Source organism: Urocampus carinirostris, chromosome 13 (assembly GCF_059441175.1).
Source record: "Urocampus carinirostris isolate Australia breed hairy pipefish chromosome 13, RoL_Ucar_1.0, whole genome shotgun sequence".
NCBI lineage: Eukaryota > Metazoa > Chordata > Actinopteri > Syngnathiformes > Syngnathidae > Urocampus > Urocampus carinirostris.
The window spans coordinates 30,369,748-30,395,155 of record NC_142361.1 but is presented as its reverse complement, the minus strand read 5'-3'; the positions used below and the strand labels follow the sequence as shown (position 1 = coordinate 30,395,155).

At 43.0% G+C, this 25,408-nt stretch overlaps 1 protein-coding gene and 1 long non-coding RNA gene across 2 annotated transcripts in view; one reads left to right on the top strand and one right to left on the bottom strand.

Annotated features, from left to right (window-relative positions):
- LOC148354287 (cartilage acidic protein 1-like) overlaps positions 1 to 25,408 on the top strand; it is a 75,630-nt gene that overhangs the window by 17,441 nt on the left and 32,781 nt on the right. Inside the window, exons 4-5 of the mRNA XM_088351593.1 lie at positions 821 to 957; positions 20,128 to 20,284. Coding sequence (XP_088207719.1) covers positions 821 to 957; positions 20,128 to 20,284 — 294 coding nt within the window. The remainder of the gene's footprint in view (positions 1 to 820; positions 958 to 20,127; positions 20,285 to 25,408) is intronic.
- LOC148354286 (uncharacterized) overlaps positions 20,209 to 25,408 on the bottom strand; it is a 51,822-nt gene continuing 46,622 nt past the window's right edge. Inside the window, exon 4 of the long non-coding RNA XR_015852516.1 lies at positions 20,209 to 20,394. This is a non-coding gene — a long non-coding RNA (uncharacterized LOC148354286). The remainder of the gene's footprint in view (positions 20,395 to 25,408) is intronic.

The following is a 25,408-nucleotide window of genomic DNA, read 5'->3' as shown; positions in this document are numbered from 1 at the left end:
TCTGCGAACCTCCGTTTAAACAAGCCTTTTTTTCGACCCTGACAAAACCAGAACGAAGACAGGACCCACTTGTTTCTCACAAGTTTTATCGGAAGAAAGAGAAGGGTTGTGCCCACGATCCGGTGATTGCTGGACGTGGGAAGCAGGCCGTTCTGATACTCGGATTGTGCCCAGAGCGCAGAAGTGAAGCGAACGATGGCAGTGTCGGGGACGGAAAATACGGGTCAGTCGCTGGGACAGGAGAGAAAAAAACGTGGCCGGGGTTGGAAACGAGTCGTGAGCCAGAATAGGAGAGAAGACGTGGTCGGGACGAAAAGAGGTCGAAAGCCGGGACAGGAGAGTAGACGTTGTCAGGATCAAAAACAGGTCGAAACGGGGGAACAGACAGGAGCAAAAAACGGGACAGGTGGGAATCAGGGTCGAAAAACACTTGCCTAGTGTTAACAGGATCAAAAATGGGTTGAACGGGGGAACAGACAGGAGCAAAAAACGGGACAGGTGGGAATCAGGGTCGAAAAACACTTGCCTAGTGTTAACTAAGGTTCGCTGACGGACTGACAAAAGGGGACAGGCAGGACTGGGTACAAGTACTGATCGGGAGCCAATCAGAGTCCGAGGCAGTTGGCGTCAAAAGAGTAATCATGACAAATAGAGTGTTTAACAAATACATTGGTAAATATTTTTTTTCTTTGTGGGTTTTGACTATCCTGGGACCTTTTTGGAACGAAATCCCATGAAAAACGAAGGATAACTGTTCTCATAATCTGAAAATACTATGTTGCTGGATGGATACCTTGACAATTTTTGCGTTTTTCTTCAGGTCGTGCGACGTATACGGACAAACTGTTCAAGTTCCGAAAAGGACGATTCGAAGATCTGCTCAATGACGACATTAACGAACACAGAGATGTGGCCAATCGTATGGCCGGACGCTCGGTAGCCTGTGTGGACCGAAAGGTAAACAAACAAGCAAAAACGTCTACGTATGTTCATGCATGGCTGCCGCTGTTTGTTTCCCAGTGATAATTCATGCCCTGCCTTTGCCGCCCTCCTCAGTTTGTGCTCTGACACTTCATTTGGGGATAGGGGGGGAACGCCAAGCCATTTTCTTTCCTCCGTCCATCGCCAAGCAGTGTAATTACAGAGGCCGGCGCTCGTTTGTTTTATAGAACATCGTACGAGGGGATGAGTGATGACTGCTCTTTGCCCGCTATCATTTTCTCCTATTTTTCCATTTCGACCCGTTTTCATTTCTTTTCCGCCTCTTTTACTTTCTCTGACGGACTCTTTCTTTGTCTCTTATCGCACGCTGACTTCCAATCTAAGGATAAAGAAGCTAATAGCGTGCGGAGGACAGTCGGCTTGGCAATAGTTATATTCTTTCTCCTCCAATTCACGGTCCCATCTCGCCGAGCACTGATGGCTTGTGCGTCAGTTGCGATTGGAAAGATCTAGATGTGTAATGGCGTAATACCTTAAGAGCCGGCCAAAAAGGCGCGGTGTGTGTTCTTCCGTGGCGGTTCCAGGAGGCTGATGGGAAACATGCATTCATTATGTGATATTGAGAGGGACAACAATACAAGTGGTGAGGCTGAGTAGTGAGTGCGTGTGTGATCTTGTTTGTTCATAAACAAACTTTATATGTGTTTTTACATTTTTAGAGAATAAAATCACCAGTTATTCTTTCACACATGTTTGTTTGTGTTTATATAACACATTACACATAATCATTTACCTTAGCACCTTTGTACTTGGCTGCATCCGATATGTGAAAATGTTAGCTAAGTAGCAAGTGTGTGAGTGTGGCAGTTTGTTCATTAGGAAACCAACATTCTGGCATGCATTTTAGAAAATATTAAGTCATCAGTTATCACATTATACATTTTTGTTGATTATGAAACAGCACACTTGAGGTATTTATATATATTTATCTAACTTAGCACCCTTGTACTTGGCTGCTAGGCTTCTATCATCTGGTACCCGAGCAAAACAGCTGTTAGCATGTTAGCTTTGACACTTGGCAATGTTGAGTAGCAGGAAGGTGTTTGCGGCTGTTTCATCATTAAGGAACTAATATTTAGACTCGTGTCTGAATTTTCAGAAGAATTAAGTCATCAATCATCGCTTCACATGTTTTGTTTCTCATTAGGTAACATACTAGCTCATATTTATCTACCCTAGCATCATTGTACTTGGCTGCTAGCCTTCTATCGTCTAATTCGTGAGCAAACCAGCAGCTAGCATTTTAGCTTAGAAGACTGACAATGCTGAGTAGTCAGTCCATGTGTGTCTGTTCATTAAGAAACAAACATTTTGACACATTTTGGGAAAAATTATGTCATCGGGTATCACTTTACACATTTTGTTGATCATGAAATAACACACTACTACATATTAATCTACCTTACCACCTTTGTAGTTGGCTACTAGCCTGCTATTATTTAATACATGAGCAAACCAGCTGTTAGCATGTTTGCTAAGACACGTGGCAATGCTGAGTAGCAAGTGTGTAAGTGTGGCGGTTTGTTCATTAGGAAACCAACATTCTGGCATGCATTTTAGAAAATATTAAGTCATCAGTTATCACATTATACATTTTTGTTGATTATGAAACAGCACACTTGAGGTATTTTTATATATTTATCTAACTTAGCACCCTTGTACTTGGCTGCTAGGCTTCTATCATCTGGTACCTGAGCAAAACAGCTGTTAGCATGTTAGCTTTGACAGTTGGCAATGTTGAGTAGCGGGAAGGTGTTTGTGGCTATTTCATCAGTAAGGAACTAATATTTAGACTCGTGTCTGAATTTTAAGTATTAAGTCATCAATCATCGCTTCACACGTTTTAGTTGATCATTAGGTAACGTACTAGCTCATATTCATCTACCTTAGCATCATTGTACTTGGCTGCTAGCCTTCTATCGTCTAATATGTGAGCAAACCAGAAGCTAGCATTTTAGATTAGATGAGTGACAATGCTGAGTAGCCAGTCCATGTGTTTCTGTTCATTAAGGAACAAACATTTTGACACATTTTGGGAAAAATTATGTCATCGGGTATCACTTTACACATTTTGTTGATCATGAAATAACACACAAGTACATATTAATCTACCTTACCATGATGATTCTTCTTTAGCAGTCCTTGTCAAATAACATTAGACTTGCTTCAAAAGACTTGAATACATCCTCATGCATCTGAGTGTTAGCATGCTATTAGCATGGCGAGGGTTAACTAACAAACTACCAAAGTACTACGAACAAAAACATGTCAGGTTACGGGTTAGAAACAAGTAGCAGAACAGTCAAAAATACAGTCAAGTCAAGTCAAGTCATTTTTATTTGTATAGCCCTTAATCACAATTAGTCTCTAAGGGCTTCACAAGTTATTACATATAAGATTAGGTTACTCGTATGCTATAGAGTAGAAGTGAGTTTTAAGCCTAGATTTAAACATTTCCACCGAGGTTGCAGATCGGATCTCAGGGGGAAGAGCATTCCACAACACCGGTGCCCGGATGGAGAACGCTCTCGAACCAGCGGAACACTTCTTGGCTCTTGGGATCACCAGGAGACCGGCGCTCTCGGAAGACATTTAATAAACTGATAAAAGGTCCTATTTCCTATAATATAGGGGCCGGTCACACAGCCGTTTGCGGCTGAATCACGGCTAAAATTTTGCGTTTTTTTTTTTTGCCCGTGGTTGCCCGCGATGGAAAATGCACAAAATTGGCCAACCTGCTGTTCATCGGTGGTATGCCCGCAAAACAGACGCCGGCGACTGTTCCGCTTCCTCATCGCGTCATTTCCGCGTCATTTTCTCGTGTGGACCACGGGTATAAGAGCTCCCGAGCCGGTGTTGTGCCCAAATCCGACTCCTACACATTTTTATTTTATTATCTTGTTATGAAATGAAAAGAAATGTCAAGAAATAAAAATGGATTAAGACGAGGTCACTACGGTGACGGGGATCCATGTTCACCCCTTGACGTCTCGAGCACAACTGACGTGTGCTCGGAAAATCGCGCTGTATATACGCGGAGAAAGGCGTTTGACCGTCACACGCGTAACACGCTAATTTCACGTAATAACACCGCGATACAGGCGCAGGACATGCTATTACCATGCTCCACCCACGATTACCCGCTGAAATTTCCCGTCCTACCCATGTGTAACCACGCCCTGGCCGCGGCCAGAGCACGTCGTTCCGCGTCATTTCCGCGTCATTACCTCGTGTGCCGCCCGCGGTTAACACGGGCTCAAAGTTTTGAGCAGCTCAAAACTTTTTCGCGCAGCCAACCGCGTGTGAATTTCCGACCGCGAGTAAAGCACTGCTGTATCTCGTCTATATGGCTGTCACGAGGCGTGGCGGGGATGAAGAGGTGACCGGACCAGAACGGAGGCAGGAGTCATGAAGGGAGAACTCAAATGCGTTGACGATCCATAAGTTTTATTGGAAGGAAGGAATGACAAGACGTGAATCTTCGATCCGTTGTTTGACGGATTGTCGAGACTTGACAGGCAGGTGAAGGCTTAACAGACTAAAACATGACAAGGCATAACAGACTAAAACAGGACAAGCATGACAGACCGGGATTGTGTATATAAGTAATGAACCAGCAACCGCAGAGCCCACAATGCAGCCTTAAATAGCAGACCCACAATTAGTGGAACTGCTTCAGCTGTTGCCCAGAGGGCGGGGCAGACTGGTCACCAAGGCGACCGTGATAGAGCCCCCCTCTTAAGGGACAGCTCCCGAGGTCCCAAACAGAAAAAATTACAACCTCACGCCCTGGAATGTTGACGCTCGCGATTGGGGCAACCCCGCTCCCTCCTCCGAACACGCAGGAACGGGGAGAGGCAGGCGCCATCTGCGTCGGGCGGATCGGAATCGGCGCTCGGCAGGGAGGGGGTCTGGTGGGCAAACTGGACAGGGGATAACAGACAGGCAGAACCGACGAGAACAGGACAGGCAAAATCAGAACAGGTAAACAGGACAGGCAAAATCAGAACAGGTAAACAGGACAGGCCTCTACAGAAGAGTCGCACTCAGGACAGGCCTCTACAGAAGAGTCGCACTCAGGACAGGCCGATGCAGAAGAGTCGCACCCAGGTCAGGCCGATGCAGAAGAGTCGTACTCAGGTCAGGCCGATGCAGAAGAGTCGCACTCAGGTCAGGCCGATGCAGAAGAGTCGCACTCAGGGGGTTCAGGTTCAGAAGAGTCAGACTCTGGGGGTTCAGGTTCAGAAGAGTCAGACTCAGGGGGTTCGGGTTCAGAATAGTCAGACTCAGTGGGTTCGGGTTCAGAAGAGTCAGACTCAGGGGGTTCGGGTTCAGAAGAGTCAGACTCAGGGGGTTCGGGTTCAGAAGAGTCAGACTCAGGGGGTTCGGGTTCAGAAGAGTCAGACTCAGGGGGTTCGGGTTCAGAGTGGCGATTCAGACAGGACAGGCGGAATCAGAACAGGCAAGACATGAGAGGATCAAAATCAAAACAGACAAGACATGAGAGAGTCAAAATCAGAACAGACAAGACATAAGAGAGTCAAAATCAGAACAGACAAGACATGAGAGAGTCAAAATCAGAACAGACAAGACATGAGAGAGTCAAAATCAGAACCGGCAAAACAGGAGGAGCGGAGTCGGACTGGCAGGCAGCGTAGTCGGAGTCGGCCCGACGGGCAGCGGAGTCGGAGTCGGACTGGCACGCAGGGGAGACGGAATAGCAGGCAATCGGCACGGGAGTCGGGCAGGCAGGCATGAGGGTCGAACAGGGAGGCGTCAATTCTTCCCGGGACCCCATTCGAGGCACAGCAAGGACCACGACGGGCGGGGCCGTGGTTCGAACGGGCAGGGAAGGCCAACTCAGTAGGCGCCTGCCGAACTGCGCTCTCCAGCTCTCCCCAAGTCGCGCTGGGATCGTTCGCTGAGTTCTATTTGTTGGCTGGTTCATTCTGTCACGAGGCGTGGCGGGGATGAAGAGGTGACCGGACCAGAACGGAGGCAGGAGTCATGAAGGGAGAACTCAAATGCGTTGACGATCCATAAGTTTTATTGGAAGGAAGGAATGACAAGACGTGAATCTTCGATCCGTTGTTTGACGGATTGTCGAGACTTGACAGGCAGGTGAAGGCTTAACAGACTAAAACATGACAAGGCATAACAGACTAAAACAGGACAAGCATGACAGACCGGGATTGTGTATATAAGTAATGAACCAGCAACCGCAGAGCCCACAATGCAGCCTTAAATAGCAGACCCACAATTAGTGGAACTGCTTCAGCTGTTGCCCAGAGGGCGGGGCAGACTGGTCACCAAGGCGACCGTGACAATGGCGGTCTCAAAGCGTCCGACAGCGCCCAACAGCGTCAGAAATTTCTGGCCGTGATTCAGCCTCGATACGCCCGTGAAAGGCTGTGTACCCGCGCTCTAAAGAATTGAGCAGCGCAAAACTTTTTCGCGCTGCCACCCGCGCGCGAATTTCCGACCGCGTGTTAAGCACTGCTGTATCTCGTCTGTATGGCGATCTCAAAGCGTCCAATAGCGTCCGCCTCACAGGCAGAAATTTCTGGCCGTGATTCAGCTGCAAACGGCTGTGTGACCGGCGCCTTAGCATGTACTTACCTGATCTTGAGCCTACAATAATACCGATAGCAGGTATCAATGCGAATATTACACTTTTTAATAGTATCAATACTCATGATGGTCTCTTATATCTTCTAGATTTGACAATCAGTGACCGAATTATGAATTATTGGGAATCTGGAATTAATTAAATGCAATGTCAAAGAAAAAAACATTATTTGATAAAATGTCAGCTTTTTCTTTCTATATGTAATGCAATTTTAAGTATTAATGGTATCAGTATGTGGTATCCGTATCTACTACCCGAAGTGTAAGTATTGGTATGGGTCTGATAAAACTTGGTAAAGTTCAAAGACATTTAAGACATGTAAACATATACCCTCTGACAACATGCCTATTATGATAAATCGATTCATTCTAATGGCAATTGTTTAAGCCAGGGGTGTCAACTCTTCATAAAGATAGCCAGATTTGGTATACTGAATATGTGTGAGGGCCGACAATTCAGCTTTGCATTCTTTGAATTGTCGGTAATAAATTCAACCTCCGTAAAAGGTTTGCAGTGCTTGGAGACCAGCGTCGCGACCTCGTAGCGTGCCTTTGTAGCATTTTAATTTAATTCTCAGTGTTTTCTGAAAAAGCGCTGCTGTGCCGTTAAAACAGCTTCCACTTGCTTCACCTTTTCACAGCATTCGTTTCCAGTTAGCTTTTTGTAGTCAGCATCTTTGGTCTGGCAGTGCTCTTTATGTTATATTCTTAGAAAACAACCACAGTCTCTTGGCAAATTAGGCAGTTGTTTTGGATTTTGGTAAAAAAAAAAGACTCCAATTTCCACTTGTCCTGGAAGCGGCAGTCGCGACAGTCAACTTTTTTTTTAATTACAGTCGCCATGTCGGAAATGGGGTGGGCTACAATTCTCACACAAAGCAAAGGGTGGTGGCCTAAGGACTACTGCCATCATGTGGTGAAATTGTGGTGTTTTTTTTTGGCTAAAAATGTATTTTATACTGTGGTCAACATTATTGGCGAGCCAGATATTATCGATTCTATGACAGATGCTGCGTGCTAGGAAATATTTGATCACGGACCTGTCATGATTACCGATGTGAATCACCTGTGCCCGCTCCTTTGGCGCCAACTGCCTCGGACTCTGATTGGCTCCCTGTCCCTATTTAAACCCACTCCTGTATGTCGCCTTTTGTCAGTCCGTTCGCGAACCTCAGTTAACACTAGGCAAGCCTTTTTTTTCGAGCCTAAATCCCACCTGTTTTTGCTCGTGTCTGTCCCCCGGCTTCGACCTCTTTTTGTCCTTGACCACGTCTACTCTCCTTTCCCGGCTTACGACTCGCTTCCGACCCCGACCACGTTTCTGCTCCACTGTCCCGGCTACTGACCCGTTTTCCCGTTCCCGACACCGCCATCCCTCGCCATGGAAGATCCACTTCCGTGTTCAGAGCGATCTGTTTCCCGCGTCCAGCAATCACCGAATCGTGGGGGCAACCCTTTCTCCTTCCAATAAAATTTGTGAGAAACGGGTCCTGTCTCTGTTCTGGTCCTGACAGGACTGGAACTGTCCCCCGGGCCAGACTTTGGACATGGCAGGTTTAAGCAGTCAGCGTGTCCAAAAGTATAACAAAAAATACTATATAATCATTCAATAAAACACATTCTAAGATTAAAAACGGATGAATGTAAATCAATATACTGCCGTTGCTTATTGGGCTCATTCAAGAAAGTGTGATGGAGGAGCACATTAAGCAGCCTTCAAGTCTTACTTGCAAAGCTACACGTCCAACTCATCCACTGGCAATTGCACTGACAGGAATTAGCCTTGAGCAAAGACTTATTGAAAAATCATTGACTTTTTCCAAAGTAACTGCCAGAGACCTTCAGGTTTTTCATGTCATTTTTCACACAGAGTAGATGTTTGTGCGTGCTGGCAGCGGGTTATACTGGGGATTTTGGTTTGGATCTAATCCAAGTAAGTACACGGTAGTATCGATCTATAGCGCTCCGATATGTTTTTGCATTTAATAATTCAACACCTACCTTCCTTGAATTAGTTTTTGATAACTATGAACACAGCTCAAATATTTTAGGCACTATAATGTTTTTTATTCATTAAAGCAGGGGTGTCACACGATAGAACAAACATTCTGTCGGGGGCCGGACTAGTAGATTAAAGAGAAAGAAAAAAGAGATAAAGAAATAAGCGAAAGGGGGAGGGAAAAGGAGAGAGGGCGGGATAAAGAAAGAGAAAGAGAGAGAGGGAGAGAGCAATAGAAACAAAATAGAAAAAAAGAGAAGTCATGAGAGAAGGGGAAAGAAAGGGAGAGGAAAAAAGAAATCCAAAGAGAAATAGAAAGACAGAAGGAGAGAAAAGAGAAAAGAAAGTGCAAAGGGTAGGAAGATAGAAAGAGAAAGGAGAGAAAAGGAAAAAAGGAAGTTAGAGCAAAATAAGTTAAAAAGACACAGAGAGAGAAAGAGACATAAAGCAACAAAAGAAGAGAAAAAGAGAGACATGGAGAGTGAAAGAGACAGAGACAGAGAGTGGGAGAAAAGGGGTAAGAGAGAGAGAAAGAGAGAGAGAGAGAGAGAGAGAGAGAGAAATAAATACAAGTACAGTGTCTTTGTGAGAGGCACCTGGCTTTGGCAACATCAAGTTGACATATTTCAACCTGCAGCTTGTTTTTCTCTTGCGCTTCTCTGAGTGTTGTCTCGCAGGCCGCATTCAATCCCTTAGTGGGCCTGATCCGTCCCGCGGGCCGCCTGTTTGACACCTGTGCATTAAAGGGACAGTGTGTATTATCTGACCTTTAAATGTTTCATTAGGGTGTAGTTCAATAGAAAACAAGTGCCAAAAGAAATCACAAGAATACAAACTACGTGATCAAAACACTGTTTTACTTCCGATTTTTTTTGAATATTGGAAGTTTATAAGTACCTGTAGCAGCAAGATGGCGGACAATTATGGAAGCTCCCTTTAGGTGAGGCTCATCTTATGCAAAATAGGTACAAATTTCCTCCACACTCGAGTTAGTATATGGTAACGCTAAACACTGCACACATATTTCAGGCATAATGTTTTTACTTATTAAAGGGACAGTGTGTATTTTCCTGACCACTAAATTTTGCAGTATGGTGTAGTGCACCTGAAAAACGAGTTCCGAAAAAAAGCATAAGAATGAAAATAACAGCGACTCGAAGTGACCAAAACACACTGTTTTAGTTCTAATTTTTTTGCCCAGCATTTTGGAAGTTTATGAGTACCTGTAGCAGCAAGATGGCGGACAATTTTAAAACCTCCGTTTAGGTGAGGCTTATCTTATGCAAAATACGTACACATTTCCTCCCCCCTTGATTTAGTTTATGGTAACGATGAACACAGCACAAATATTTTAGGCACTAAAAGTTTTTTTTTTTTTATCATTATTAAAGGGACCTTGTGTATTTTACCACTAATACCATATGGTCAGCAACTGAAAACGAGTGCTAAAAAGGCTCATTAATACAAACTACGGCGACTCAAAGCGACCAAAACACAGATTTACTTCTCATTTTTATGTCCAACCTTTTTTACCCGGAACAACAAGATGGCGGAAGTTTGGAAGCGCCCCCTAGGCTCTTTTTTTTTTTTTTAAATAAATGCAAATTCCCTGCCCCTTGAGCTAGTTTATGATAACAATTAACACACCACAAATATTTTAGGTGCTACTTTTTCTTCTGAACTAAAGGGACAGTGTTTTATTTGATCACTGTATTTCGCAGTTTTGTGTAGTACAACCCGAGTGCTATTAAAAAAGCACAAGAATACAAAATACAGACACCAAACACACCATTTTTTACCCAGCCTTTTTGAGGGTTTTGGGTACCCGTAGCAGCAAGATGGTAGACAATTATGGAAGCTTTTTATTGGTGAGGCTCATCTCACGCAAATAGAGGTAAGATCGGGCCAAAAAAAAGCACCCGAGCCCGACGCAGGCCCGAGGGGTATTAAACCCGACCCGGACCGAGCCCGACTAATTAACTGGATTTGCTGGCCCGGCCCGAAAGGGGCCCGAAATTACATATTTTATTTAGAAGGAGGGGTGATTTATGATAACAAATTAAACTCTGCCTTTTGTTACAACATCTAGGCCTAAGTTAAATAAAACTGTATAAACATTTACATCTTTTATATTTCTGTGTCTGCACTGCAGATGTTACATTAAGCGACAATCTGTCATTGACGGTTTTTTTTTTTTGAGGTAGCGAAAACATTTAAGGGCGTCCGTCATTTTGACGACTTGATCATTGGGCCATAATCCACAGCAGCAGTAGTAGTACGTCCTTAAGATTTTAGCGCAGCACTTTCATTGAGGGGGTGTTGACGTGTTGTGCCCTTTTCCGACTCCTATGCAAATTCCCCCCCCCCCTGATCGTATTCTATATAAAACGCTTATTAAAACAATAAAGCGAGCTTTTCTACTATCAATTTGAAATTGCTCCACACTTCACTCTTACCAGAGTGCGTTTTCCTCGTCAGTTCTCCTCTCTTGAGTTTATCCTTAACTTCTTGTTGGTCCGACTCCATATCGGGGATACCAGGCCAAAATCACGCGAATTTGCGGAGGGGAAGATTATTAAGAGGACAGCATTCACGTCACGTCATGTGCACAGAGCATGCTCTGGCTCCGTTAAAAGCAATTACAGCTCCTTCTCCGTTTTATCCAAATTATTTATTTTATAACAAGTATTCCTTGGTCTAGTATCCATACATAGTTTAAGTATATATTTTTAATGAACATATATTTATAATTATTAATTAATTAAAAAAAAAAAAAAAAAAAAAAAAAAAAAAAAAAAAAAGCAGGACCGAACCCGACCCAACCCGACCGTATGAATGACATTTCAGGCCCGACCCGGCCCGAAATTGCCTCGGGTTCGGGTTCGGGTTCGGGCTCGGGCCATAAATCTTAGGTCTACACGCAAATAAATGTAACATTTGAGTATTTAGAGAGAAATACATGTTTATATGATAGTTGATGGATTTTTGATGAATTACCTTATTTTACCACTGTGAGGTGCTAAATAATACGGACTGTCTCTTTAAATAACTACCATGCAGACAAAAACAGTGTGTATATTGCAACTGTTACAGAACAAAAGTCAAAAGACTCAGATGAAAAAAAATCAAGTGCACAATATTTTCAAAATTAAGTCAGGATAGCAATTCAAGTGTAAACACAATTGGATCAAATTTTAAAGTTTGAATGTGTGTATACGTTTATGACCTACTAACAAAATGAAAGTATGGTTAAAATGGGAAGATAATGTCAATCTCAGGACAATGATATTGATCCAAGTACCGTATTTTCACGACTATAAGGCGCACCTAAAAGCCTTTAATTTTTTCAAAAGCTGACCATGCGCCTTATAATACAGTGAGCCTTGTACTGGTATATATATATATTAAGTCGCAAGGTCTCTCATCTAAGGCAAGCAGCTGCCGACTAGATTTCCCCCTGTAGGCGAAGTAGTCCGCGGTGTATGCTAGGATATATATACCGGCGTTTCATTTCCTAACTAAAGTGTCAATCATCATTTGAATAGGTCACTATTGGCTAAAGTTATTCAGAGGTAAAGAAGGCGGGTCCTTTTTAGCATTTACAGGCTCGCGTAGGCTAAAGCGGGGCAAAACAAAGCCTGCAATTGGCCGAAAAAGATCACATGTTTGGTTGCTCTACGACCAGGAGAAAACATTTTTACTCCTGTAGTCTGTATTTGTAAACAGGAGTTATGGGGCTAAACAGACAGCTAGCAACAAGCAACATCCATCGATGCAGATGCTTCGTGTCTGATTTATTTCTTTTGTCGGCATTATTGCGTGTTTTGGAGTGTCTAAATATTCTACACAGTTGGATTTACTACACTCATGGCTGTAAGAGGACCATGGTTGCGTATTATTATAGGACATGATGGCTGCAAGACGACTTTGGTGAGCTACTTTATATTTTCCCAGTATCTTGTTCCTGTCTGATCTTGATGTTTCTGTGATGAGTCTATTTTTAAATTCAATTCAATCCAAAGTGCTTATTGTCATATGCACAGTAAAGAACCACAATTCCCTGCACAATTAAACTCTTACTTTGCTGTCCACACAGTTGCCCGCGAAAAAGAAAATAGAAACAAAGAAATTATTGGCATTTCTTGAATCCCACCACACCAAGAGTTTATCCTTCCTAATGATATATGGAATGAATGAATGAAAACTGTATTTCGAACATTAAAATAAAAACAGAACAAGACACGTATTTGCTTCTTTGCGAGCCGTCTGAATGTTAAGGGGTTAATACATTTGACTGAACTATCTGACTGTTTTGTTGACGTTCCCACTGTAGCGCCTTATAGTCCGGTGCGCCTTGTGTATGGAAAATATAGGACAAAAAACTATTTTTGGGGGGTGCGCCTTATAACCCGGTGCGCCTTATAGTCATGAAAATACGGTACTCGCTCAGTATCAATAATATCGAGATTTGGATTGATCCTCTAGTGCAGGGGTCGGGAACCTATGGCTCGCGAGCCATATATGGCTCTTTCTATAAGTACCTATGGCTCGGAGACAAATTCGATTGCATGCAAATTTTCTCCATCTCGTCCAAAACGTAGGCAACTAATCCTGTTCAGATACACACAAAGCCAAACCAAAGCTGACATTGAGATAGTGCTTGGCAGAATATATAGGGCACGTTTTCACTACAATTTACAGTCAAGGTGTCACACGAAAAAAAAAAAAAAACTCGTTCTGGCTGTACATCGCTAAAGAATCCGTTATATAAAACCTCACTATATGATCTCTCTTTAGTGTTCAGATACCTTATGATGAATCCACAGAACACACTGTAAATACGCCAAAACACCTGAAGAGAACTTAAAGTTTTTTGATTGGGTGAGTGGGAGGGATGGGTGGAGCTATGCAAAAAGTGCAAGCACTCCCTCCCATCTCTCGCCCTACGCATAAGCACATCAGGCTCCCTGTTTGCAGAATGTTGTGACGTTTTTACAAAATAACAGCTTACATCTGGTTTTGAAACCAATATGTATGAAAAAAAGGGTCAAAATGAGTTTAACCGATCTTGAGTAATTGCAAGAAAGACACAAGTTTAAAATGGTATGTTTGTTGATTTTGGGACACGGGCTCTGGCATTATTCTCTTTTCATAATTTTTATCAAATCATCAAAAATAAATGTGCTGAAGACTAAGCTTTTGTCTGGGGCGCGGGTTTAGCAATTGAGTAAATTTGTCTCATAATATATGGTGTGGCTCTTTCCCAAAATAAAATTAATATATTTTGCTTTTATGGCTCTTTGAGTCAAAAAGGTTCCCGACCCCTGCTCTAGTGCGTGCATGATTGCGTCTAGCCCCTTTCCTCAACAGGCAGCAACATGATGGGGCAAAAAAACAAATCTGACATCAAAGACACAAATGGTAAAACTGTGATCGTGTTTTCCTATATGCATGCGTTCTCATTGACTGGAATGTTTCGGCCTGGTGGGAAAACTCATTGGAATCAAGAGTGCGGTCTATTAGTGGGGTTCCGTTTGTGTCTGCAGGGGCTCTGACTGATAATGGAGTGTGAAATTAATCTCCAAAGGGTGGCGGAGAAGGGGGTAAACTGGTGTAAGGGTTTGATTAAAAAATGTTTTTTTTCTCTTCTGGTTAGCGTAATGGAATGATGGGATAAAACCCTTTCAGTTGATTTTCAAACCATATAAGGGTTTATAACACACCCAAAATGGGTAGGAATAGATTTTTGAATAGAAACTGTCAAGAAGTAAGAAGTAAGGAAAAGACAGGAGATTTGTTTCAACTGAACAGTAGTTTTTTTGGAGGTTCAATACGCATGAGGTGTCAAGAACAGAACGGATACAGGACCCACTTGCGTTATGTTTCTCTCGGTTTTATTGGAAGAAAGGAAAGGGTTGCACCCACAAGACAATCCGGTGATCGCTAGGCACGGGAAGCGGGTCGCTCTGAACGCGGAAGTGGACTTCCGTGGCGAGTGATGGAGGTGTCGGGAATGGAAAAACGAACCTCTGCACTTGCTAGGCAAGCATTTTGACGCTGTCCCGTCCTGTCCGGTATCCTGCTCGTGTCCAGTATCTGGTATCGTTCTCGTCTGTCCTGTCCTGTCCGGTATCTTGCTCGTGCATCCTGTATCTGGTATCGATCCCGTCTGTCTCGTCCTGTCCGGTATCCTGTATCAGTTATTGATCCCTCCTGTCCTGTCCGGTATCCTGCTCGTGTATCCAGTATCCGGTCTCGATCTCTTCTGTTCCGTCCTGTCCGGTATCTTGCTTGTGCATCCTATATCTGGTATTGATCCCGCCTGTCCTGTCCGATATCCTGCTTGTGTTTCTAGTATCCAGTGTCGATCTCTTCTGTTCCGTCCTGTTCGGTATCTTGCTCGTACATCTTATATCCAGTATTGATCCCGTCCTGTCCGATATCCTGATCGTGTATCCTGTATCGATTGCACCTGTCCCCTCCTGTCCGGTATCCTACATCCACTATCGATGCCATCTGTCCTGTCCTGTGCGGTGTCCTGCTCGTGTATCCTGTGTCCGGTATTGTTCCCATCTGTCCCGTCCACACCTGTATCTTGCTCGTATATTGTGCATCCGGTATCGAGCCCGTCTGTCCCGTCCTTACCTGTATCCTGCTAATGTATCCTGTATACGGTATCGATCCCGTCTGTCCCGTCCTGTCCATCATTGATCCCGCCGGTCCCGCCCTATCCGGTATCTTGCTTGTGTATCCGGTATCGATCCCGCCTGTCCCATCCTCACCTGTATCCCGCATTCGGTATTGATCCCATCTGTCCCGTATCCTGCTCGTCTGTCCCTGGCTTCCTGTTTTCCTGCGCCTGACTTCTCTGCCCCGCTTCTTCTGTCCAGCGATCGCCGAATCGCTGGCGTTTGTGTTCCTGCCCCACTTCCTCAAATAGAGCTTGGTGTGAAAACGTTACGCGTTTGGGTCTACCGTCTGTTCGGGTTCTGACACATAAAGTTCGGACTCTAACGCTAAAGAGAACAAGGATGAAACCAGGCATCCAAGCGAAGCGACTCTTGACTAAGGGAAATCTTATTTTCAAATCTTAAAAGGTCTTAACATTTGAAGAAGTTTGGACTAAAACAGCTAAATTGGTTTAGTCTTCTAAAAGACATCGTATACAATGTCTGTGCATACCGATGTGAATAATGTAAATTGAATATACATTTTTCTACCTAGTTTTATGTATTTACCGATCATTCTGGATGACAAAATGTCCCGTTTTTTCTTCCTTAAAGGGTCACTTCATTGGTTGTTTTCATAACAGCAAATACAAAGAAGAGCAAAAACAGAAAAATAAACACATTACTCGACAAAAGTTTGACTATAAATATTCCGTTTATCTAATCCATAGCGTTGGAATTTTTCACTTAATTCCCTTTATTGTGTGGCGATTTGCTGTAACAAATTGACTTTAGTGACATTGTTTGTTTCAAGGTTTGTTGTACGCTCAATAGATATCGGCGGGTCAAAAGTCCCACGCAATCGCCTCCCAACGAACATTTTGTTTGGACTGTTTCCTTGAAGAAAACAAATGAAAATTGGTCAAGTCGAGCACAAATAGGAAATTGTTTTCGATCTTCGAGAACTGGAACTTTTTCAGCTCTATGATATTGGAGGATTACTTTGTCTTTGTCACAGCTTGGGTGCTGTTAAGAAACGTCTACAGACAGATAATAAATCCTCAAGCTATAGTAGACCTGTCTTCGCTGGGTACAAAGTCTTTTTTTCTTAAATTGAGCTGTTAATTAATATGCTATCATCGTTATTTTGATAAATAGGGAGCCATGAGAACGGCCAAATATGAGGTCACAGTTAGCCCGATAGAAGAAGAAGACCCGGTAATTAGTCACTTGACGCTACGCTACAATATTATGATGAACTATTTTTCATAACACTGTTATTACAATTTAGGCCTAGTCTTCAAGCACTATGTTTTAAATATGTTTGACTATTTCTCATGACAGTTTTTTTATCAATTTTTCTCTTTGTAGTTTTTATTAAAGTTTTACCCTGGAGTGCCATGATTAAGCAAGTTGCATACAATGTTTCAGTATGTCAATATAAAAGACAATAAGGACAATTTAATGTGAAAGTCTTAGCTGTATGTGAGGTGCACACATTTTTAGGCAATTGCAAGTGACTTAATAGTCTTTTAATCATAAGATTTGTTAGTTTTGTTCTAATTCCTACCATTGTTCCATTTGGTTTCTAGTTGGTCTGTTTAATTACTAATTAAAGCATAATGTCACGATTGCCCATTGACCTCACCTGTGCCCGCTCGTTTGGCACCAGCTTCTCCTCCTATTTAAACAGTCCGTCAACAAACCTATGCACTTGCAAAGCAAGCATTTTGACTCTGTCCCGTCCTGTCCGGTATCCTGCTCGTTTATCCAGTATCCGCTATCGATCTCGTCTATCCCGTCCTGTCTGGTATCTTGCTCTTGCATCCTGTATCTGGTATCGATCCCGTCTGTATCGTCCTGTATGGTATCCTGCTCTTGTATCCTGTATCCGGTATCGATTCGGTCCTGTCCGGTATCCTGCTCGTGTATCCTGTATCTGGGATCGATCCCATCTGTCCAGTCTTCACCTGTATCTTGCTCGTATATCCTGAATCTGGTATCGATCCTGTCTGTCCCCTTCTCACCTGTATCCTGCTCGTATATCCGGTATAGATCTCGTCTGTCCCGTCCTGTCCGGTATCCTGCTCGTGTTTCCTGCATCCGGATTTGATCTCGTCAGTCCCTTCCTGTTTGGTATCTTTCTCCTGCATGCTGTATCCGGCATCAATCCCGTCCTGTCCGGTATACTGCTCGTGTATCCTGTATCGATTCCACCTGTCCCGTCCTGTCTAGTATCCTGCTTGGTCGTGTATCATCTCTATCTCTTCTTCATGTATGGCTTACAATGTGTACATGCTGTCGTGATTGTACTATTGAGTTTTTAGATAGTTTCCCCATTATTTGTCGCAACCCTGAGTGTGTCGGTTTAATTGAAATTCTTAGATCTTTGATTAAGATTGACGGTTGCCAGACCAGTCTTATTTGCGAAACATGGTGTTACCTTTCTGTATTAGATATACAGAAAGTGTACATTTTCCCATGTAGTTTGCCCCACTCTACATCAGCATTTGTTTATTTATTTGTATGTTTTCTCTATATTAATGCTTACAGCTAAGATAATGACACCTTGTCATGATTACTGATGGGACTCACCTGTGCCCGCTCATTTGGCACCAACCGCCACGGGTTCTGATTGGCCTCCTGTCCCGACTTAAACCCAGTCCTGTCTGTCCCCTGTTGTCAGTCCGTCTGCAAACCTCAGTGTATATTAGGCAAGCCTTTTTCGACCCTGACTCCCACCTTTCCCTTTTTGCTCCCGTCTGTCTCCGGCTACGACTGATTTTGATCCTTACCACGTCTGCCCTCCCGTTCCGGCTTACGACCGTTTCCGACCCCGACTACGCCTTACTCTCCCAGTCCCGGCTACCGACCAGTTTTTCCGTCCCTGACACCGCCATCGGCCGCAACGGAAGATCTACTTCCGTGTTCGGATCACAATCCGAGTATGAGAGCGACTTGCCTCCCGCGTCCAGCGAACACCGGATTGTGGGCGCAGCCCTTCTTCTTTCTTTCAATAAAACATGTGGTTAACGCTACGCAATTGGGTCCTGTTTCTGTTCTGGTCCTGACACACCTGATGAGAGTAAGTTACATATTTTTCCTAACCAAGACATGGGTGACAGTAATTGAAGTCCTTTTGTAATGTGTAGTCACATATTTCCATATAATTAACACACAAATAATCATATGCACTTTCTGCAATATATATACATTAGTGTCATGGTACCCATAACAACATCTTGTCATTTTAAGCATTAATGACAACGCATCATTGATTGAAAGAGTCATGCTCTAGTCTCTCCACCACCACTTTTAGTGTGTAATACTGTGTAATATTATTGTTCTTGTCAACAAAAATAAAGAAAGCATTTATAACAAGTTGGAGTTTCTTATCTGATGTTTGGGCTCTCTCCTGTTCTCCTTGCATGTTCAAAATCCCTTGTTGTCTTCCCTCCTTATATTGACTGACTACTAGACTATAAACTTATCAGTTTCAATTTATTTTTCTAAATATATCATGCAGTTATCGTTTATCATATCAGTCTTGAAAAATATTTTATGGGTTATCGGTAGGATAAAACAAAGTCTGTGAATTCCTCATAATACTCATATAGAAGCAACACAAGCTCGTTGATAAAATCATAAAAAATATCTTATCATTAGCTACAGTATATCTGACAGTGGTGGGTCTCGGATTTTACACCTAGGCCTTCAGTAGTGCTACGCCTGAATCAATCCATTCCCAGCTACAGCTAGGAATCATTTAACAAATCATCAATAAAACACTCAAAATATGCAATATTTTTTAGAAATATTGCTGCATATTACTTACCAAAACTCCTATTTATTTGTACCAAAAAATCCATCCTCCTTTCTTTCCTCAAGACAATTTTAATTACTCTGTTGCACAGATTATTAGTGTGTTTCAAGAAGTACGTTTCTATCGCCATCGAAGCTAAAGCTGAAAGTCGAGCCTGTCCGGTCGTATACTCTGGCATGTTATTCGAATTAGGGCCGGAAATGTCCATTTAACAGAAGCAGTGGACGAGGGATTATTATCTTCACCTTTTCGATGAGGAGCTCTGTTACCTCCTCCTAGCTCATCATATATTTGGAAAACGCTGATGTTTGATGATTTTTGCCTGCAAGAAGGCGATGGTGTCATCAAATTCAAATATGATTGGTTAAAGTATGATCTTTATTGTATGCTGTAGGGTATGCATAACTGATTGTGAAGGCCTCCAGGTAGATTTCTGACCCTGGTAACAACTATTGGCTCAAATGTGATTGGTTAAATGCATTATTACAAAAACACTCATCTGGAAACAGCAGAAGCAGGGGGAAAGCAATGAACGGGAGCTGATAGCTAATTTGGAATTATCCAATAAGATAGATAGATAGATAGATAGATAGATAGATAGAGAGAGAGAGAGAGAGAGAGAGAGAGAGAGAGAGAGAGAGAGATAGAGAGATAGATAGATAGATAGATACTTTATTCATCCCCGTAGGGAAATTCACACTTCCTGCAGCATCCTTGTGGTGAAAAATAAAATAATAAAATAAAGAATACAAAAATACACAAATATAACGTTTTGCTTTAGAGTATTTAAATAGTGCTACGGAAATACACACAAATAAAAATAGGGTAATATGCAAATGTGGGGGCGGGGTTTAATGTGGGCTTTTACTCCCCCGGGTGGAGTTAAAGAGACTCATGGCATGATGAATAAATTATCTCCTCAGTCTGTCCGTGGAACAAGACTGTGACAGCAGTCTGTCGCCACTGCAATCCGAATTAATTTATTGTACTTTATTTTTTTCCTGCAGGGCACGGGGCGCTACGCTATCTACATAGCAAACTACGCCAGTGGCACCGTGGGCCCGCACGCACTTATAGAAATGGACGAGGAAGCCAGCGACCTTTCGCAAGGAGTCATTGCCCTCTCCAACGTGGCCGAGGAGGCCGGAGTTAACAAGTTCACTGGTGGGTGAAGTCTTACCTGTGTGCGCATTGAAGATTTTTGGGGATTTTCAGGACCGAAGCGCCCTTGGTGTGATTTACAGAGGAGCTTGGGCTGGTTTTACCCACTGAGTCTAAAATATTAACAGCAGACAGGATGAGTGTTTACATGGTGCCAGGTAGAAAGAAAACAACTTGTGATTAATTCTAATGGAGGATTGTCAGTCGTTTTTTTTGACTTCAGTCAAAGTCATGAGAGGCGAAATAGAAGGGCGGCACGTAAGGACGGAGACGACATCCATCACTACAGCAGTACACTCTGCTGTGTATTTTATGTCTGAGTCCTTTAGCCAGTCCAATTACAAAACGCTAGTCATATAAAACATGTCAGATGGGACAACAGGAAGTATTGATATAAATACATATCTCAAGAGTATTTTATAAAAAGACAGCAAAGGTTGTCTGATAAACAGAAGAGATGTCAAAGTCAGAGGCATTTACTTAAACAAATGCAATTTTCAGTAATATTGTATGAATGAAAAATATGGATTAACAATATGCAAATATTCATGTTTTCCGTGGTTACAAGCAGCAGGGGAATCCTCCTGATCTGACTCAGATGCAGAACCCTCATCATCTGGTCGCAGTTTGTTTCTGGTGTAAGGATTGACCTTGCTCTTCAGAGGTTAGCTGGGCCTAGGCATTGACGGGCAGCGGCGTGTGACAGTATTGATACTAGATTCTATATCCCCGGGGAAAATTATTTTTTTGCAAGACTTTGAGTATCACATTTTACAATACAAATTACAATCCATTTTACAATACCATCCAACAAAAGAATAAATATCTCGATATTGTGGGTCGGTTGTCGACTTAAAAGAGCTCATTAGAAGTATCAAACAGTCCTACTGTTGGAAAAAAATGTGAAAATAATCCCTCCATCCATCCATCCCAGCTATCTTCGGGCAGTGGGCAGGGGACACCCTAAACTGGTTGCCAGCCAGTCGCAGGGCACACAGAGACAGAAAACTCACTCACTTATTCACACCTATGGACAATTTGTCCCGATTACCCATTACCCTCACCTGTGCCCGCTTGTCTGGCGCCAGCTGTTGCTCGTCGCCTGATTGGTTCCCCTCCTATTTGAACTCAACGCTTCCATTCACTCCTTGTCAGTCCATCCGCGAACCTCCGCAAATGCAAGGCAAGACTCTGGCTCTCGTCTGTCTTGTCCTTACCTGTATCCTACTCGTCTGCCCCTGGCTTCCCGATCGTATCCGGCTCCCTGAGTTTTTCCCTCCTTCGACCACGCTCCGATCTTCTGCCCCGGCTACTTGACCCGTTTTTGCCCACCCACCGTCCCGGCTACTCAACTCGTTTCTGCCCAACGACCACGCTCCGATCGCCCGTCCCGGCTACTCAACTCTCCCGCCTTCTGACCACGCGCATGTGCGGCACAGTTCATGTCTTGGGAACCTCCTGCGTGGATTCAAATCTAGCTCCAGACTTCCTGTGCGGAGTTTGTATGTTCTCCCCGTGCTTGCGTGGGTTTCCTCCGGGCACTCCGGTTTCCTCACACATTCCAAAAAACATGCATTTCACGTGAATTGGCCAGTCCAAATTGTCCCTAGGTGTGAATGGGTGAGTGAGTTGTCTGTCCCCGTGTGCCCTGCGATTGGCTGGCAACCAGTTCAGGGTGTCCCCTGCCCACTGCCCAATGATTGCTGGGATGGGCTCCAGCACCCCCGCGACCCTACTGAGGATAAGCGGTGTAGCTAATGAGATGAGATAATTTTAATCAAAATTTTGCGTTTTGATTAGTGGGGATGTATGAAAAATCTTTACGGTCATCTGTTTTAGGACTATTGTTAAGTTGATTTTTAATGTTTCCAAATATGTCTTAACTATACCTTTTCCACTAATATTGTTTTCCTTTTTAGTGTAGCTCTATTAAATGAAACATTTTGATGCTTATTATTTTCAATTTGGTTGGTTGGATCTCGCAGCACGGCGGCTGAGTGGTTAGCGTGTGTGCGGCACAGTTCTGAGGTCATGAGATCGAACCTTTCTGTGTGGAGTTTGCATGTTCTCTAAAATTAAAATAAACGTCTAAAATTAGGTTATTTTTTTAATCAAGCGCAGCCCCACGGTGCAGAGGTTCAGGGTTAAGGTCCAGGTATCGCAGCGCCTTGTGTGGAGTTTGCATGTTCTCCCCGTGCCTGTGTGAGTTTTATCAGGGCACTACTCTTTCCTCCCACCTTCCAAAAACATGCATGTCAGGTTAATTAGCCTGTCCAAATTGTCCCTAGGTGTGAATGAGCGAGTGACTTGTCTGTGTGTGCCCTGCGATGGGCTGGCAAACAGTTCAGAGTGTCCCCCTGCCCACTGCCTGGAGATGGCTGAGATGGGCTCCGGATCCCCCGCGGCTCTACTGAGGATAAGCGGTACAGATGATGGATGGATGGTTGGATCCCTTAACCACTAGGGTTGTGAGGGCACCCTTTCCTTTCTTGGGCAAGTATAGCCTGGTGGCGCCAATCCCTCTTCAGACCAGCATACATACGTTTCCACCCGGTCTCGAACCGAGGACCGACACAAAATTCCATGCGGCTGCTCTATAGGTGCCTTTTAAAAAGTAGTTACCTCTCACTTGAACATCTGCCACGACAAAAAAAGTATGTGATGGATACTGTCTTTGCTTTAAGGACAGCACCATTAATGACAACGTGGACAATTTTTTCCAGTGATTTCTGTCTTCGATAAGCGGCACCCTCTGGAGTTAAACTACATTTGGCCCCTGGCCGTCATTGAAAAGTCCTTAAAAAAATCATCTGAGTAAGTTTCGGGCGAGGGCTTGTTGACAAATAAATCTTCATCGCGTTTGTTTTTTACAGGCCAGGCGTCATCAAAAGGATGATTTACTGTAAGCTACATGATTTTTTTCATCGCACTGTTTTCAAAAGGTAGGGGGGGGCGGCGGATAGGGAAGTTGTGTATCAAAATGGCAGGCCGGTGGCCTCACAAATGTCAACGGGAAATACCGCTCCGCACTTGAATGCCTTTTCAAGCGGCAAACGACGGTCAGCATGTTTGGACTCATCAGCATTTAAGGGCCGCTGATGATTTTGCCTTCACGTCTTGTTATAAGGGTTAGGGGATCGATCCAAGCATTGATTTTTTGAAACTAATCGAGTACTTGGATCGGATCAATACTATTGTCTAAGGATCAAGGTCTTCCTATTTTAACTTGCACAATAATAATATTGTCAGGGGGATCAAAATACTCCGCAATGAAATGAAATTATTTTAGTTGACTTGTGGACAATTTTATACAGCATTTGTATTTTGCTGCTTTTTGGGGTTTTGCACTCTCGACATTTTTTTCTCAATCAGTTGTTTAGTAGAAGTGTTTTATTTTTCCTTCTGTTTATGTTTTTACCACCCGCAAGCAAAGCGAGGATGGTGATAATTGAAATGTGAATTTCCCTGCGGGGATGAATAAAGTATCTATCTATCTATCTATCTATCTATCTATCTATCTATCTATCTATCTATCTAATTTTTTCAGTTTGGGATCTAAGTATGTATATTTTTTTGAAGCCAAGAACTTCTTTTTGTTCCTAATTCGTAAAAAGGGTATCCTATTTGTTATGCATTACTAAAAAAAATAACCGTTTATGGTATTATTGCATATTATTACTAGATAAATGCTTGAAATTGTTGTCATGTTTCTTAACATCTGCCACGACAAAAAAAAAAAAAAAGTCAGGCAGTCAGGTATGTTACCCTAGATGAGAAAAATACACCCTAAAAAGCTTACTCAGAACTTCTGGTGTTGTTGGCTCAGCATTTTTTCCTTAAAAAAAGAGCAAGAGGATGACTGAACAAAATCCAATTTTCTTTTGTTTTTTCCTTGAATTAGAATTGGATCTTTAAAACTGAATTGGTTTATTGTCATTGATAACGGTGGAGTACACATTGTATGGAGATTAGACATTGCACTCCAGAGTAAACATGTAATAAAGACTTTGAAGGAATAAAAGATGAAACACAATCTAAGTAAAAGGTAGAAAAAATATATATTTACAATGTAGTGCTTTGAGACTGACCTTGGGACCAGATCTGACCTCAAAACGTGCCTAGCAAATGTAAACTGCAAAGATTGTTGATTAGAATTTTTATTTTTATTTTGCTCATTAAAAAAAGACATGTAGACCTCTGGCAACCTGCCTTCTCTCAAGAGCTTAAATAGTGGGGGATGAACTGCAGCTGAGGTCAATAGCTCAAACTGTAAACAGCATTCTTTTGTTATGCCATTCATACCAGTCTGTGTTTCTCTGGACATCAACATGTTGTCAAGTGGCATCTAATTGAAGCAACTCGATGAATATCCTTTCTCCGACTTCCAATTTAGGATCACCCACCTCAAGTGTCATTCCAATGATGTGTTCCTGGTCAGGGGTTGGAAAACTACGACTTCCCACTTTTTTGCTTTCGCATACCTCTTTGGTTTCCCATTCTCATTTGCCAATTACCCGGCCCAAAAGGGAAATGGCACCCCAAAATGGTTTTGCATCTCACCGCGGGTGATGCTCCAATTGTGCACAGCTATTCCAGTTTTACATTGTACTGTTTACACCATTTGCACCTTCTTACTTATTTGTTAAAATCTAAATTAACTTTTATATATACCGTTCTGTGTGTGTTTTTATGTGTGACTTACAGAATTCAAAACAGCTCAACCGCTTTTCGTGAATTTTTAAAGTTGTAGTTTAGGCTTCCACAAGTGTCTTTAGCTAGGGTTTGTGTCAAGGATACCCCAATAAATACCAGATATCTGCTTTTATGTGGTCTGCTTTTGTAGGGTACTTAATGCCCTATGGCAGCCAAATTGGGTACTGTAGCTCCTGACCAACGACCACTCCAAGCTTTCAAGTCCAATCTTTAATCGTCCCAGCAATGCTGCGTTATTTTGCTTGTGGATTATAGTTGTAAAGTTGACATGGTTATATCTGTCACGGTTGCCATGGCGCGCAATTGGCGCCAGTTGCGGCGTCGACCAATTAGCTTCCCGTCTATTTATGCTCAGTGCTCACACTCAACCTTCGTCAGTCTGTCAACGAACCTCCGCCCCGCAAGACGTGGGTT